A 15,942-nucleotide genomic window follows, 5' to 3' on the forward strand; every position below is an offset into this window, starting at 1 on the left:
AAGGCCTCCATAAAAATGTAGAGCATAGTATGTGATTAACTCTCTCATCCTCCAGGGATGTTTGGTAGAGTTGGTTTCGCTTTCAACAGCCAGTCTTAATGTCTGTAGCATTGTGATGGGTCCTATTCCAGTATATATCTTTTTTTTTTCTTATTTTTGAAAACAGAAAGCCCAAAGGAGAGCTCTGAGCCTACCGGTTCCCCTGCTCCTGTGATCCAGCACAGCTCCGCGACAGCCTCCCCCAGCGAGCTCAACGTCCGCTCTGCAGCTGAAGCGGTTGCCACTTCAGTCCTCACTCAGATGGCAAGCCAAAGGACAGAACTGAGCATGCCCGTACAGTGGCATGTCATTATGGCTCCACAGTCTCAGTCTGCTGGCAGATGATGTCACCAACGATGTGGCAAAGAACTAACCCATAAGAACTTGCAGCCAGAGTGACTGATCCTAACTAAGACCCTGCTTCACAGGGGGCAGATATGGATGATTTTTTTTTCTTTTTAAAGTGAGTTAAGGGCAGCTATGGAAGCTTCTTTATACTGCATATCCTATACAGATCCTGGCCCAAAACCATTGTTGTGTGATCACCTGTCCATACAGGATGGCTTCAGATTGAGGTAATTCTTGTTCCCTTAGTGATGATCAGTCAACTTGCAGAATCATCCAGACACGAAGACCCTCATTTGAATGCATCTTGAAAAGGTTCATTTTTCAGGTATCAGTTACATTAACACTAAAGCCTGTCAGGTGGTTTCTCTTGGCATTATCACTATCTTAAGTTTCACCTGTTAGCAAAGGCAAGTAGCTGTTGGGAGGTTGTGACACTTACTGGTGCTGTAATTTCATTTTTAATAGCATACTGCTTCCAATCAGCTGTTCTCCCCATCTCTAGCGGACCTGAAATGTTGCACCTTGGCACGAGAATCCTGTCCTGAGTTTTCCTCTCAGGTTATGGAGGCTAAAAAAGCCAAGGGTAATGGGCTTCCTAACTTTGTGGATTTAACTTCCCTGTCACCAAAGCTATATCTGGTTCTGAAGCAGGCCTCTGAAATTAACCATCATTAATTGCTGTAACTTGTGGGAAGTTTTAAGTATAGGTTCACATTTCACTGGTACAGTAGTCAAAACCCTGAACATTTTATGTGCTTCTCATTTAATTGATGCCTTAGCTGCTAATGGGGTTGTACTGTACCCTAATGTACCTTCTTCAGAAAAGGCCTGCGTACAAATCTTCCATACAACAGTAAAGCAGAACCAAGCCAGGACAGTGTCCAAAGCTGTTCTGTGTGATGCATGGAAAGGATGAGCTAGAGCAGATGGATATAATGCAAGTCATGGAATTGACCAGCTACAGAGTCCACTACCAATCTCGACATGCCATCAGTTTAAACAAACAAACCCCACCCGTATCAAAGGATCATGTCCTGAACATTCAACCTGATGACCTTACAAAGTGGTGGCCTTGAACAAGGGGAGGTGGAGGCCTTACCTGGCCTTTCCCTCTTTTAATGGTTTTCTTCTGCTCCTGGCAGTGGTACAGCTGTTGCTTTCGAGAGCAAAGGCAGGCTTTCAGAGCTTCCAGGTTCATGGGGTAGATTTAAAACCAGCCGTGACATTTTAATGGCACTTGGAGTTCTCTGGTTATTGCCAAAGCGTGTATGTGTACTTCCTATAGGCTGTCATTGACCTTTTGCTTGCTGGGTAAAAGTGGTATAGTTGAATTTATATTCTGGGAGCAGGAATGGCAATCTGCATGAATTTGTCCTACAACAAACCCATCAGTCTATGACACTGTCAGCACTTCATCTGTCTTTCCTTCTTTAAAGACACTTTTCCTTTGGTTGGGGTCTTTTGACATCTTCATCCTCAGCTTCCAGACCTCCTCACTTCGCACTTGCCACTTTTGCCCCAAGTTAGTTTGGCTAAGTCAGTTCTTTAGCTTATCTAGACTTGGCATATTTGCCAGGGGCAGCAATACCCAAAGCAACATCTCAGTGTGTAGAATTTGACCCAGTGGATACAGGAAAGTTCCATTTATTGCTTTTCAGATTAGGGGTGTCTCCTCCTCTTTTTCTTCCTCAGGTATCTCCAGGCTCCTCTGCCATTTTCTCTAATGTATTTCGTCATCCTTGTTGACTGTTAATCCACTGCCACCATGTGTTTCCCTCACTCTGGCACATACACTCACATACCCACTCAGACCTGAGATTTTGTGTCCCTTTGGCCTCCTTTTCTTTCCCTTCTCTATATTCAGAGACTCTCTGGAGCTAGCAACTCTTGCATCTCTGTTCAGAACCTGTGTGTAGTTACAGCAAGAGGCGTTCCAGATCAGACACTTCATTTTTTTTCTTAAAGTTGTTTATATAGAAAATTTGCATATAGCAAAGTGCTTTGAGTGTAACTATCCCAGTAGCGTGTCTGTTTCCTTGATGACAAAGAGCTGTAATACGCAACAGGGTTTCAGGCTCTTCTGCAGATCATGCAGCAAGCATGGAAAGGTTTTACAAAGTCTAAGAGCTTTATTGGACAAGACCGAGAGCCTTTATTTGGCTAAGAACCTAGGACAGAAAGGGATCACAGCAGTGTTGTCAGAGATCTAATATGACAGCAGGAAATCTGTAACTAGTTTATTTTCTTGCAGTTGCTTCACTGTCTTGGAAAGGACTAGAATGCATAGCTCTGATGGATTCATTTGAGTATCTGGATGTTGAGACACTACAGCTGGATAATTACAGCCTATTCATAGTCTTAACAAATGCATTAAATAGGCTTCAGGTAGATACAAGTGTTAAGAGATTGGCCGCTCTAAGGCACAGCTGCAGAACAGACTGTACAGCAGGGGATGCAATTATAAGCACAGCTCAAGCTGGACAAGTGTGAAAAGGCATTTAGGAAAAGTGATTTGTTTTGGTGCTCACAAACCTTATTAATTTCTGTGGATAGCTATACCATGGACTGGTTTTGGTCCGTGCAAAGCTACACGCAGGTATGTGTTTGCACAGGTATCTTGGAATCCTTTATTTCCTTCTTTCCACTCCTGGGACTCTTAGTTAGAGTTGAAACAATACAAAGTGACTCAAGTGACATTTCAAACAAGGACTAAGTGAAGAGCTAGGACAATGAAATAGCTCCCCAGCACCCCATATACGGGAGTGGATTTGTGCAACGTTTGGAAATTTCAGATTGCAAACCAACTGGTAAAAACCCATCCAGTGAGCAAAAATGCACTTTTTAAAACAAATTTTGTTCCATATAGCACACTCTGCTGTAGCCACAAATAAGTGTCTGTCTACTGAGTAGAAGCAGCACACGGGCTAACTGAATCAAGCTAGCTGAGACAGTGCTGTGTGGGGTTCAGAGCTAGCTAACAAACCAGTTAGGTTGCACTCAGAGTCCATGCTAGGCTTGCATTCCTTGAGCTGCAGCTCATGTTGTTTACTTGTGCTAAAACCAACTCAGGTAGATAGGCTAGCCCATGCTCTGTGTAAACATATCCTAAATCACAAGCAGATCCTTTTCTTCCCAGCACCCACCTTTTGTAATGGGAGAGGCTTCAAAGGCTCAGTAAACAGATGCTTGAAGTGGGGCAGGGGAGAGGAAATCAAGTGTCTGTAATAGTCTGGTCCCTGCTTGCTACTGGCCTCTTGTGGTTAGTTGTGGTGTTGTAAAATGCTCCATCTTAATCCCTCCTCCCTACTGCTACTGGTAAATTCAAAACAGGCTTTGTGTTTCAGAGCAGCCCCTTTTTAAATGGAAAAACCCGTCCTGGCTTCTGGTTGCACTCTAGTTCCTCCTTCAAAGGACCAGTCATTCAGACATGCAACAACCCCATTGAGGGTGTTTCTCACACCCCTGTCACTGATGGTCTGAACAGTGGAGTTGCTTCTCCCTGGAGGCAGACCAAGAGATCTGGCTGCATTCAGAGAGCTACGGGTGAAGGATGATTTTGTTGTAAGAGGTTGAGCGGGAGTAGGCGAAAGGATTATAGGTACTGTTCTTTAGTCGTTGCAGCTGTAAGTACGGCCACCCTTGTTTTCCCTACCAGAATGATGCAGAACTGACTGAGATGCATGTGGGCTTGCTGTCTGGGACAGCAAATAATTAGCGTGAAATACAGCTGCTTTTTGCTCTCTTTACTTAACCAGTAGGGATCAAAAATTACACAAGTCTGCAATCTGCAGGTGGCTATCAGGTTCTGCCAGAAAACCATGACTTGTTAGACAAAGCAGGGACTGTTGGAGGCTGAGATCTATGACCTACTGGATACTACGGACCTACCATTTGCCATTGAGAAGCTACTGCACACAGAATATTTCCTGCCCCCAGGAAACACCAGATACCAGACCTTAAAATCTTGTCCTTCTGAGTACCATTGTGTGCCCCACCCGCTTCTGCTCTGACCTTGTTTGTGTGTAGGGTCCCCTGAACTTAGAGCTATGCACTAGTGCTTTCTACGGTCTGGGAACAGATGGTCTGTAAAGCATTAATCTTTATGGAGGTTTGTGAGACATCCAGACAACTGAAGCTTAGAGGAGGCGCAAGCAAGAAAATTGGTACGACATGAGTTTAGATGTACTGTCGAGTGGAATCGCACTTCAGTCTGACAGTTTTTCTCTCCTCTTGTAAAAGGTGATGCCTAAGAATGTGAACGGTTGGAGATGAAAAATGATTTTCTTCCTCTTTCACATTTGTTTATTCTGCATATTTGGCAACATTTTAGTTGGGTTTCAGTATTTCTCCTGTGTCACTTAGTCAGTTCCCCTGCCTGTTTGAGTCATTAGTGTGCTCAAGGGAGAAACGTCTTGGAAAAATAGGAAAATGTGCCTGTAAAACTGCAAAGGTTGGCAGGATTGCTCAGAAGACCTGGAGACCAGTAACAGATTTTTATGGTAATTGACTAGATTTCAAGCAGACTGTTTCCCCTTGAAATGTGTTTCACTGAACGTGCAAAAACAATCTTCAGTGTTTAAAAAATTTGTAGGCATTTAAAAAAAACCTCAGTAGTTTCACAGGAGAGGTGGAAGTGAGTTTATCTCCAGCTGTGTTTCTGTCTCCCAGCAGAGTCTGCGGGTGTCTGAGTCCTAGGCTACTGAAGACAAACAGTTCCTCTTTCCTGGTTCTAAATAGCTTCTTGGTAATGAGCTGAGCACTTAGAAATCCTTGCTGACTTCCCTGGGACATAAAACCGCAGTGAGGAGACAAAATTCTAACTTTGTCCCCTTTGTGTCATTCTGCAGAATAAACTCAGAATAGCAAACATATTGAAAATGACATCAGAGCTTTAGGAGACTTCAGGTCCAATCTCTTACAACCTGCTACTTCTGGGAGTGCTGACAGGAGCGGTACAGATGTTTTCAGGACCAGGAACTCCACCCCGTCTCCCTAAGCAGGGTTCTATTTCTATTCAGTGTCCATTTCAACAAAGGCTTGCCACTGAACGTATCATTAAAGCAGCTCCAGACGCACTCGGTTAAGAAAGGTTTGGTTCCCCGTAACTACATTGCTAGTTTAATACTATACAGGACAGCTTAGCTGTCCCTGACAAGCTGATCTTTGCCTGGCCTTGTTTAAAAGGCCAAATCTAGCAGTAGTAAACAGGAGTTACAGAGGTCTAAATGGTGGCAATCTCCTACATCCTGGGGGGCACCTCTACCCAAAATATTTAATGTCCCCAATCCTGATTTTCAATACCCACCCTTCCCTGTCCTCCTAAGTCCCTTGCTGGGAGCTAACCTGAAATGTAAATCTGCTGAGAACAGCTTACCATCCATTTTGAAGCAAGTTACCTCTATATAGAAAATTTTCACCACTTCATGTCGAGAGCATGGTCCCAGGAGTTGCCAAGAGCACTCTTCTCCCTTTGCAACCAGGAGGAGCTAAAGCTGCTAAATATCTTGCAGGAAGCATCAATGTCTTGAGACCCCAAAAGGAAATGTGTTACCAAGGAGATGTACAGCTCCAGCAACCTGGGGCATAATCCTTTGCTGTTTTCGTACCACAATGAAGTGCTGCGATCCATTGCATGCAGACAGCACTTCCTGATCCTTCCTGTGCACTAAGAGCGGGTGTCCATTTGGGAATTGCCTGCCTGCGAAGCAAATGAGTAATAGTGCTGTTAACTAGATTAGTCACCAATGTAGGAGTCACTAGGATGGTAACCTAGGGAGAGGATGGGCTCTGGAGGCTTGCAACAGATGCAACCAAACCCCTGGAAGATAACATTACTGGAGTGCAGATTTGTTGGGTTCAACCAAGAACAGTTTTTGTGCTAAGATTTTGGATTTTAGGGGCCCAGTTTTTCCTCTAGGGCCTCATTTAACCACAACTGCATGGATTTGCAAATAGACCGTGTGTGATCGAGTAAATAAATACTGCAGACAGAGTTAGAGGAGGCCTGCTAAAAAGATGTGACCTGTGTGAAGTTCTGTCCTGTGGCTGAACAGCCTTTATGGACCCTGGAGAGTTTTTATATCATGAGGAATATAATTTGCTGACTGTAGAGTGTGTGTTTAGAACAAATCACCAGCTTCTCCCTTGTTGTATCTTTTCCTCATGATGGTCTTGACAGTACTTGGTCCTGCCATGAGGGCAGGGGGCTGGACTCAATGATCTCTCGAGGTCCCTTCCAATCCTAGTATTCTATGATCTCCTGTTAATCTGCTTTGTAAAATTACTGATACCTGTAGAGGAAGCACTGTCTTCTTGTGTCCTTGGCTATGACTTTCCGTGATCTTTCTTGCAGCTAATAAGGATTGTACGTGATGGGAATTTCTTTCAAGTTCTAGAGGTGGTGATGCTTTTTTTCCCCATCTACTTTTCCTGTCTTAGTTCAGCTACCCACATAAAAGCTGTGCATCCCTGAGATTTGGTGACAGCTGCTTTCTTAACCTTAAAGCGATGACCTTATTTAAAAAAGCAAAAACTCCGATTCCAGAATAGATGGTAGGCTCAGCAGATAACTCAAACTCCATGTAGTCCTCAGACTTGCTATGCATAGGTGGGTTTTTTTGCCTTCCTCATCCCCAGGCTTGTCAGGCAGCCTCCCCAGGTGTATCTTAGGGCTCTGCGTTGCAAAAGTGAATTTCACTGGCCATCCCTGTAGAAGAGCTTCTGCAGTTTGTTGTCTTCGGCCAAAGCTGGCTGTGACTCGTGCCGTTTTCAATTAATTGATTTCCCACACGTACTCCTGCTGAAAATTTCTTCTCTTAGGTACGACACGGAATGTTTTAGATCGCGTGTGTTCTTTGGCTCCTATATGTGGCCTACTTCACAGGGGGGAAATGATCCCCTTCTGGCTTAATTCACAAGGCCAGGAAAAATATTGCAGTGTTTAAAAGTACATTGAAGTTCTTATTGAGCAAGGACTAAGCACTAGCTGTAGGATCGTATTCCAACCAGTATTTTTAATCCATTGGTGCGGACCATTGTTTTATTAGAAACAGATAATTAAATAAGAATGTTTGATCCCCAGGATAGTCTCAGCTAGACTCTAGTCTTGTGCTTATAGCAGAGAGAAGTTGATTTGCCCCTTTTGTCCACTTAATTAAGACTAAAAAGATCCACTCCCGGTGTCTCTCTCCTGAACGCCGCTGTTGCTGTTTGATAAAATGAGGTGCGGAGTAGGCTCTCAGCCAAGAAATGAGTTCTGCTTCTAGTCGCTGTTGCTTGACAACCTCCTGATTGGTACAAGATAAAAAAATTAAATCTGAAGTGAACAAAAACCAAAACTGACCATGGACAGAGCTTTGAATGGGAGAGCAGCTGGCTCTAATTCCCTTGCCCTCAGTGTAGCTTGAGGTGGTAGAGTACCATATATTTTTACAATACAGATACCAGGGATAGTAACCTTGGACTCAAAACTCTTGTTCCTGCTAAGGTTAGAATATTAATGGTCATGAACTGACAGGCGCCTCTAAGAGCTCATCTGACAGAATTTCTTTTGGTTGCCAGCCAAACAGATGCATTGCATTAAATTTGTTGGAAGGAGTAGGGGATTGGAGGAACAGGCAGGGCTAGGTTATGAAACTTAGTAAGTTCTCTGCTGTGCGGATCTGCAGCCAACTATGAATAAAAATCCCTACTTTTCAGTTCAGCTTAGGTCCTTTTGCTCCTGTATTAGCAAAGTCAGGGCAAGAACTAGGAGGTCTCGAGTTATCGACACTAAGGTAGTGAAAGAGCTAATTTCCTAGCTCTCTTGATTGAAATATATTGGCCAGATTGTGCTGTGTTTCCTTGGTAGCCAGCACACATTGTAGGTCTCATTCAGAGAGGCAGTTTAGTTCAGGTCCTCAGTGGGCCAGGGAGTTGCATGGGGGCGGGGCTGTGGGTGTTGTGGATAAGTCTGTGGTTGTGGAACTCCATTCACGTGGCGTAGCTTATTTGTAACTGGTTTTTTTTCCACAGATTTGCTGTCCTAGGGGAGAGGAGGGGAGAACAGAGTTTGCTTTTTTGCTAGAAAACCAGGTGAGCCTCTTATCCAGTTCTGAGGACTGGGTGGGTGAAGTACACGGGAGTCCTGTGACTTTTATTCGAGGGCACAGTGAGCCCAGAGTGTTTCTGAAACCTTTATTCCCATGCTGTAACCACTAGTCCACGTGACTTTCCACTGCATTGGTGCTGGTACCGGCCCCATGAAGCACGTGCTTGATTCCTGCCCTGTGCTGACTGCAGCTGCCCTGACTCCATTATCTGAACCACTACATGCTTTTTTTTTTTAAGTTTTCCAGCATAAGACCTTGGATAATATTTCTGCATTAAACATAAATTTTCTACCTAAGAGAAGCAGCATGAGGGAACTCGGGCTAGGCAAGTCCTGAGGCAGGATGGGTAGTTCTATGAGGTATTTCCTTTTTCCACCCATAGCCCATTGTTTACACAAATGAAATTTAAGGAACCCTCTAAGCCAACCCATCCACATGTGTGTTTCTTATAAAGTAGGCTCGAAGCGCAGACTCTTGACAGTCCCACCTAGCTTCAGACAAGAAACATTTGAAAACATACGTGTCCTTGGCAAGAGCCACCTAGAGCTTAAACACCACATGTGCAGAATCTAGAAGCAGCAGCTTTCAGGTAGGTTCTCAATCTGTCCCAACAAATTGTCCTTTGGTCCACTCAAATCGTCCTCCATTTATACAGCCCATGTATCCGTGGCCTTTCAGTGGAAGGAAATTCCCTGGCAGCTGGATCAATGCTCCCTCCAATTTTTTCCATACATGTGCAGAATAAATTTTATGTGTGCCGAGGCATGTGCGGATGTGCACCACCAAAAGAAACACAGGCCGCCAGCTGTGGGGGCTCTGCCGGTCAGCTGGCCAGCATCTGAATCCTGGGTGGCCGCCCAAGCACTCAGCTTACAGGGAACATTGATCTGGACGTGTGATAGCCTGAGAGGGGTAGGATGGATTTGGGTGTGAATGTGTTCCATTCACAACCCAAAGTGGGTGAGTTTATCTCTTGATTGCACCAACCTCTGGGGGTGAGGGAGAGAAGTTTTCAAGTCACCCAGAACTGTTAATTCAGGTCTCTGCTCCAACTCCCCAATAGAATTGGGTGCAATAAAAGATGCTCACATGCCCACGTTACCTCTCTGATTTCCTGGGGCCAACACAGCTACAACATTACGTGCAAAGGACTGGTACTGGACTCACCTGTGCGAATAACTTTGCTGATTGTGCCACAGGTTAGAAATCAAGCCCCTCTAAACTTCATTATACAGCATTAGTGGGGGTTGATCCTGCTTGAAGCAGGGGGCTGGTTAGATCTCCTGAGGTCCCTTCCAGCCCTGGGATTCTATGATTCATCACCTCTTGCCCCATGGCTGCTTATTGTAGGAGCCCCAGTTACGTGCTATGCACATGAAAAGGTCCTTTATTTTGCGTTATGTCTGGTTAATTTCCAGCCCAGGCTGTAGAGGTGGAAGGTGCGCCTGTATTGGAGACAAACGGAATATCCAGGCAGGTGAAAGCTGGGTGAGGCTGAGGGCTCACTGAGGTTCGGTTCTCTGGTGGTTGTGAATTCACATTTCCAGCTGGGACTTTGTAGCCTGGGCTGTACATGTGCCGGCTGTGGCTGCCAGACTCTTCCTGGCTGCTGCTTTGGTGCCCTCTACTGGAATGTGTCCCCCTACACAGGCTGAGGCCCTGAAAAGCTGACCTCCCCTAGCCTTCCAGTGGAATGGCTCCTTTGTTCCATGTAACAGTCCCCACCCTGCAGAGAAGTTCACTTGGATTCTGATCTCCTTAGGACAGAGCTCCTCTTGTATGGAGCAGAGCATAGGAACTTCCAGGTGGCTTGATTTCCCGTTTTGGTGCTATTTCTGAAAGGTAGGAGGGCTCTACCTACTAGAAAGCCTTGTGATGTTGCTCCTGCTAGTGCACAGATGGTATGTTATAGAGCAATGAGGAGCGATTCCTGCCCTGTTTGAACAAAACCCGCCTTTCTCCTAAAGACAGTCTGTCTATGGGCACTTTATACCATGTTTTGATCTCGGAGACACTTCTCAGCTGATTTTCAAGGTGCTATTCGCTTGGAAGAGTCCAGGGACACTGTCCATACCCCACAGAACCTGGCTCAAATGCAAATTTGGCATTGTCTCAAGAAGCTGCCTCCGTTCAGCTGTATGTCCTGTTAGCCCTTTTTTCCTGTTTAGCATTATGTGCTACAGGACTAAATCATTTCATTGTGTTAACAAGTCCCGTAACGGGACCGCCGTAGAGTTCTGTAGCAGTATGTATTGTGCATTTGTTGCGCTGTATTGCTTTTATTTGGCGGGGCGGGGGGGGACAAGGGAGAGGGTACTGAAGATGCTTGGGGCATGGTGCAGTTTCCTGCATGCCTTGGGTCCATTAGCACTTGCAGCTGCACAAAGCCAGCACCTTCTGTCCTGAAGGAGACAATTGTGATTGCCAAAAGGAGCGATGGGAAGGGTCTGTTGTCAGGAGCCATAGGCTGCCGTCTCCGTTTTCCGCCTACGGCATGGGGAGGGGAGGACAGTGAGCTGGAAATGGGATTTATCTGCCCACCCGGCATGGTCGTTCACAAATTGTGCCTTTCCAAAATACAGGCTGGATCCTGGGTAGGTTTTTCTCTAAAACTCCCGGCTGATCCCAACAGTGGATGTGGTTTCCATTCACTGAGGTTTCTTATGCGGTCAGGCAGGGAGCCAAATTGTGACCTCAATCTTGGCCCTGGGCTACATTACACGAAAAGGCAGCTGCCACCTATGTAACTCGCCCACTCTGCCAACTTCACTCCACTTCCTTGAGAGGCGTAGCACGTCGGTCGACGCAGCATCGGTGTAGGCCAGCAGTGGGCAACCTAGGCTGGTGAGTGGCTGCGTGAGTGGCCTTGCATCTCAGTGAGTCTCAAGGTTGTCGTCGCCAAGACGGTCTCCTGGAATAAGGTAGTTCTGCTAAAAGCGCTTGCGTACTTAGAATTTGTGGGGTGTGCCCATTGAACTGTAGCAGTGCTTTGGTTGGCCGCGGAGGGGTGTTCTGTGCAGTCTGCACACACCTCACTTCCTGTGCCCTTGCTTTGTGTGCGTGTCACTTTAAGGAAAAAATGACCCGGACAGAAACCGGCGGCATCTGGTAACCTGGTGCATGAGCAAAATGTCTTTCTAGGCTGCACGTACACCCTTGATGGGCTGCAGGTTGGTGTAAACACGACATGACTTACATCTCCTGTTGCTGCCTTTCAGAAACCTTCTCACGCTGCCCCACACGGACAGTTAAATGGGCACACGCCCTCCTGCAGAGTTTGTGCGCTGCCGACGCAAGGAATGTGGTGTGGATGTGCGAGAGCAGTTTTATTACTGCAGTGGCTGCACATCCACATAACTTAGGTCGACTGAATTTTGCAGTGGTGACTTAACTTCAGCAACTTTGACCCCTAAGGGACTGGGAAAAGAATCCCATAGCGAGTAATGGGAAAGAAAGACCCACCTGCACCCAAAGCTGCGGTTAATCACTCCCTCACTAAGGGACACTACTAAACCACCACTTGCTGCTGTTGCCATTTGCCACCCAGTATAGAGCTGTCAAAGCAACTCCATGATACTGGACGTTCACAAGAAGCCTTTGGTTTGGGGGTTTGAAAGGGCTAAGCCAGTTCACAGAGGTTGGCTTCGGGGGAGCAAATCCCCTTATGGGTTAAAGTGGGTTGTTAATTTTAACTCTTTCAGAGGTGGTACTCAGTCGCAAGTTTTTAGGGGTGTGGAAACCTGGAGGTTATGGGTTTGGCCCACTGGCAATCAGGGTAACATGGATCCTTCCAAGTTCTGGACTGGCCAGAGCCGGAGGTGTAGTTTGAACCCAGCAAAGTGAGGGACCCAGAACCTCTCTGAACGTGGTGGCGATTTCACCTTTAAATCTGAGGAGTAGCTCTGCTCTACAATTCAGCTGATCTTAAAACGTTTCACGTAAATAAGGCAGCTCCCCTCACCAGCCGCTGCGCCCCTCTCTCTGTGGGAAGGAGTGTGTTAGACCTGGCCAACGCTGCTGAGTTGCCTTGGAACAGAGAGCAGATTAACTCTCCTTCCCTTGATTCTCAGTAGCAAACCACATGGCTGCAAGAGAAAAGCAGCCTTTGTGGTGTCAAGTCAAGGTCTGCAACCCAGGACACCTCTCCCTTCTATCTCTGGGCTAGAGGTACCACGAAAGGAGCAGTTATTGTCCAGGCTTTGGCCAGTTGTCCGGGGTGTTCTCTGGGAGCTGGATGGCAGCTCTTCAACGCAGGCCATCCAAGTGCGTCTTGCTCTCCCTCCCACACCTCCCAGCAGCAATCTAAGACTCACATCCCAGAATTTGCCTCCCCCAAGTCCAGAGGAGCAATCTTTGTTTGCATGGGACTGCAGCAATGCAGGAATCCCCCAGGCACTTGCCCTTCAACCGATAGCTGGCTGTTTTATATGGAGAGCTTTTATGATCAATAATGGAAGAAAATAATAAAAACCACAAAAATAAATCCCTGAAAAGCTTAACCACAAGAGTGTAGTATCTCTATAAAAGAAAATACCTATCTATGAATATATATAGAAATATATCGACATATATCCACTTTCCTGAATGGATGCGCAATTCCTTATGCAATGAAATTGTTTTTATATGTATCCAAACCTGGACTCCGTGCCCCTCCCTTCCTGCCACAGGTTGGTTGTACAATTCGTGACTGGCTCTGCCTTTTGCAAGAAAAACTAGAGGAGGGGCAGGCGGGTCAGACGAGCAAATAAAAAGGTTCCTCACCGAAGTGCTCCTGTGAGCAGGTACTCACAATTTAGCATTAGCCTGTGCCGGGAATTCCTGTTGGCCTTTGTGTCCGCAGGGGCAAAGGAGAATTTTGGCACGTCCCTGTGTTGTATTTTGCTGTTTTAAAAACAACATCCTGGCACTTATCAATTTGTTTCTTTGGCCACTGTTCTTACCAAACATATAATGTGCCTTTTATTTATGCTGCAAATATAACATTAAAATATTAACAAAGACCAGCTCTCTGCTGCGTGTGTCCCTTACAATAAACCCCAAACAAGCATGTGCGTGGGGGGAGATCTTGAGTGTTTCTCTCTCTCTCTCTCTCTCTCTCTCCCCCTCTCCCCTCCTATTTTGTCTGTTGCTTTGTGCCACGTGTTTTATCACAGGCTTCATCATAAACAGGCATCGGTGGTTCTGGTGTTTGTGAATGGGCAGAAGGTTGTGTAGACACAGGAAACCCTCCAAATGCACAAGTTCAAATTGTGCTCAACTCGCATTAACACGAGTTAAGCGCAACTCAAAATCTCGCTCCCCCACCCCCAGCCCTGGGTCAGCCCTCCTGACTGCAGAACATGCATTTCACTGGGGGAGAAAAGCCTCCCCCCCCCCGATTTACGCAAAATTCTAGTTAGGCGAGGGTGCGTGGGAGCGCAGCCCTGGCGCAGCTCGAGGCACTGCTGTCCCTCCTTTCCACCAGAGGCCTCTGCTCCCAGAATAGCAGATCGCCTGGGATAGGGTTACACCATCTATTCCACCCTGTCTTCCCCAGCAGCCTGTGACTGGGAGAAAGCTATGGTCCTGGCACATTCTAGCTCAGCAGGACCAGGCTGGGCCAGTACGTGGATGGGAGGCCATCTGAAAGCACCCAAAGCTACCAAAGTCATGTTGCTGCTTCTACGGGGCCCATTCCTTCCTGTGAACGGACACACACCCAGTAGCCTCTTCCAGTGACTTTAAAGAGGAAATCAAATCTGCATTGGTGCTGTGAGCGCTAATGCCCTAAGGGAAGGAGCTTGGTTAGCTGATCTGCTGCTGAGTGCTCAGTTTGAGCCCTGAGTCCTTAACTACAGAGTTCACCGCTCTGGTGTAAAACAAAGTGCAAAACTGCATGATTGTTACCGACTCAGGGGGGCCTGAGCAAGCCCTAGAGTTAGATGGCTGAAGCGGCTCCATTTCCATAGCAATTGTGGCACTGGGTAGACTGGTGTTCAGCAAGACTGTCTAAGGATATGCCGATGCTGCAATTCCCTTTGCCCAAGGCGAAGTCCGCCTATGGGTGTTTAATGGCAATATAGACATACCCTAAGTGTTGCTTAGCAAAGCCGGCTGCTTCCTGAGAGGACAGAGATCTATGGAAAAACTACTTACCCAGGCGGGTGGTGAAGCACTGGAATGTGTTGCCTAGAGAGGTGGTGGATTCTCCATCCCTAGAGGATTTAAGTCCTGGCTTGACAAGGTCCTGGCTGGGATGACTTAGTTGGATTTGGTCCTGTTTGAAGCAGGGCGCTGGACTAGATGACCTCCTGAGGCCCTATGATGCTATGGGAATAAGGCTACATCTACACGTGAACGCTACTTCGATGAATAACTTCTACACGTCCTCCAGGGCTGGCAACGTCGACGTTCAACATCGACGTTGGGCAGCACCACATCGAAATAGGCGCTGCGAGGGAACGTCTACACGCCACAGTAGCACACATCGAAATAAGGGTGCCAGGCACAGCTGCAGACACGGTCACAGGGTGGACTCAACAGCAAGCCACTCCCTTAAAGGGCCCCTCCCAGACACAGTTGCACTAAACAACACAAGATCCACAGAGCTGACAACTGGTTGCAGACCCTGTGCATGCAGCATGGATCCCCAGCTGCAGCAGCAGCAGCCAGAAGCCCTGGGCTAAGGGCTGCTGCACACGGTGACCATAGAGCCCCACAGGGGCTGGAGAGAGAGTGTCTCTCAACCCCTCAGCTGATGGCCACCATGGAGGACCCCGCAATTTCGATGTTGCGGGACGCGCAACGACTACACGGTCCCTACTTCGACGTTGAACGTCGAAGTAGGGCGCTATTCCTATCCCCTCATGGGGTTAGCGGCATCGACATCTCGCCACCTAATGTCGATGTTAACATCGAAATAGCGCCCAACACGTGTAGCCGTGATGGGCGCTATTTTGAAGTTAGTGCCGCTACTTCGAAGTAGCGTGCACGTGTAGACACGGCTTAACAGACCAAGAGCAGAAATCTCTGCACATCAGTATGGCTGTCCTTATTTGTAACAGGATGATTGACTGCTGGACCAACCCACCAATGAAGAGGTGCCTTCTCCATCTCTTGAAGTCTTCAGACCGAGGCCGGAAGGGATGTTTTAATAACACACGCATTCTTAGGTTCTGTATAGGAATAACCAGGATGAAATTCTCTGGCTGGTGTCACACAGCAGGTCAGACTAGATGGCCTGATGGTTCCATGTGGTGGTAAAATCTATGGATCTCTGAATTGGAAAAAGCTCTCTCATACAAGGCTACTAAAGAAGGTTGGGAGTAAGACACAGTGGAGCAGAAACTGCCAAAGAGACAAGAAACTAAGAAATAAATTGTCTCATCCAAAAGCTTCATGGTCTGTGCTTTACACAGTGCTGGGATGGGTGAGCTGGGAGGTTCTGGGGCAGGCAGGGGAGAAGAAAGGTCCAGAGAAGATTATG

The 15,942-nt window shown here is 46.8% G+C and overlaps 1 protein-coding gene across 6 annotated transcripts in view; it reads left to right on the top strand.

Annotated features, from left to right (window-relative positions):
* LOC142002936 (cyclic AMP-dependent transcription factor ATF-7) overlaps positions 1 to 13,532 on the top strand; it is a 121,003-nt gene extending 107,471 nt beyond the window's left edge. For 3 of the 6 annotated variants that reach the window (XM_074979449.1, XM_074979451.1, XM_074979450.1), the window contains one exon: positions 167 to 13,532. In XM_074979449.1, coding sequence (XP_074835550.1) covers positions 167 to 384 — 218 coding nt within the window. In that variant the 3' untranslated portion in view covers positions 385 to 13,532. The remainder of the gene's footprint in view (positions 1 to 166) is intronic. The other 3 variants (XR_012642750.1, XM_074979453.1, XM_074979452.1) reach the window with 3 other exon arrangements.
* Positions 13,533 to 15,942: the final 2,410 nt, after the last annotated feature.

The sequence above is a fragment of the Carettochelys insculpta genome, chromosome 29, assembly GCF_033958435.1.
Source record: "Carettochelys insculpta isolate YL-2023 chromosome 29, ASM3395843v1, whole genome shotgun sequence".
In the NCBI taxonomy this organism is placed as follows: domain Eukaryota; kingdom Metazoa; phylum Chordata; order Testudines; family Carettochelyidae; genus Carettochelys; species Carettochelys insculpta.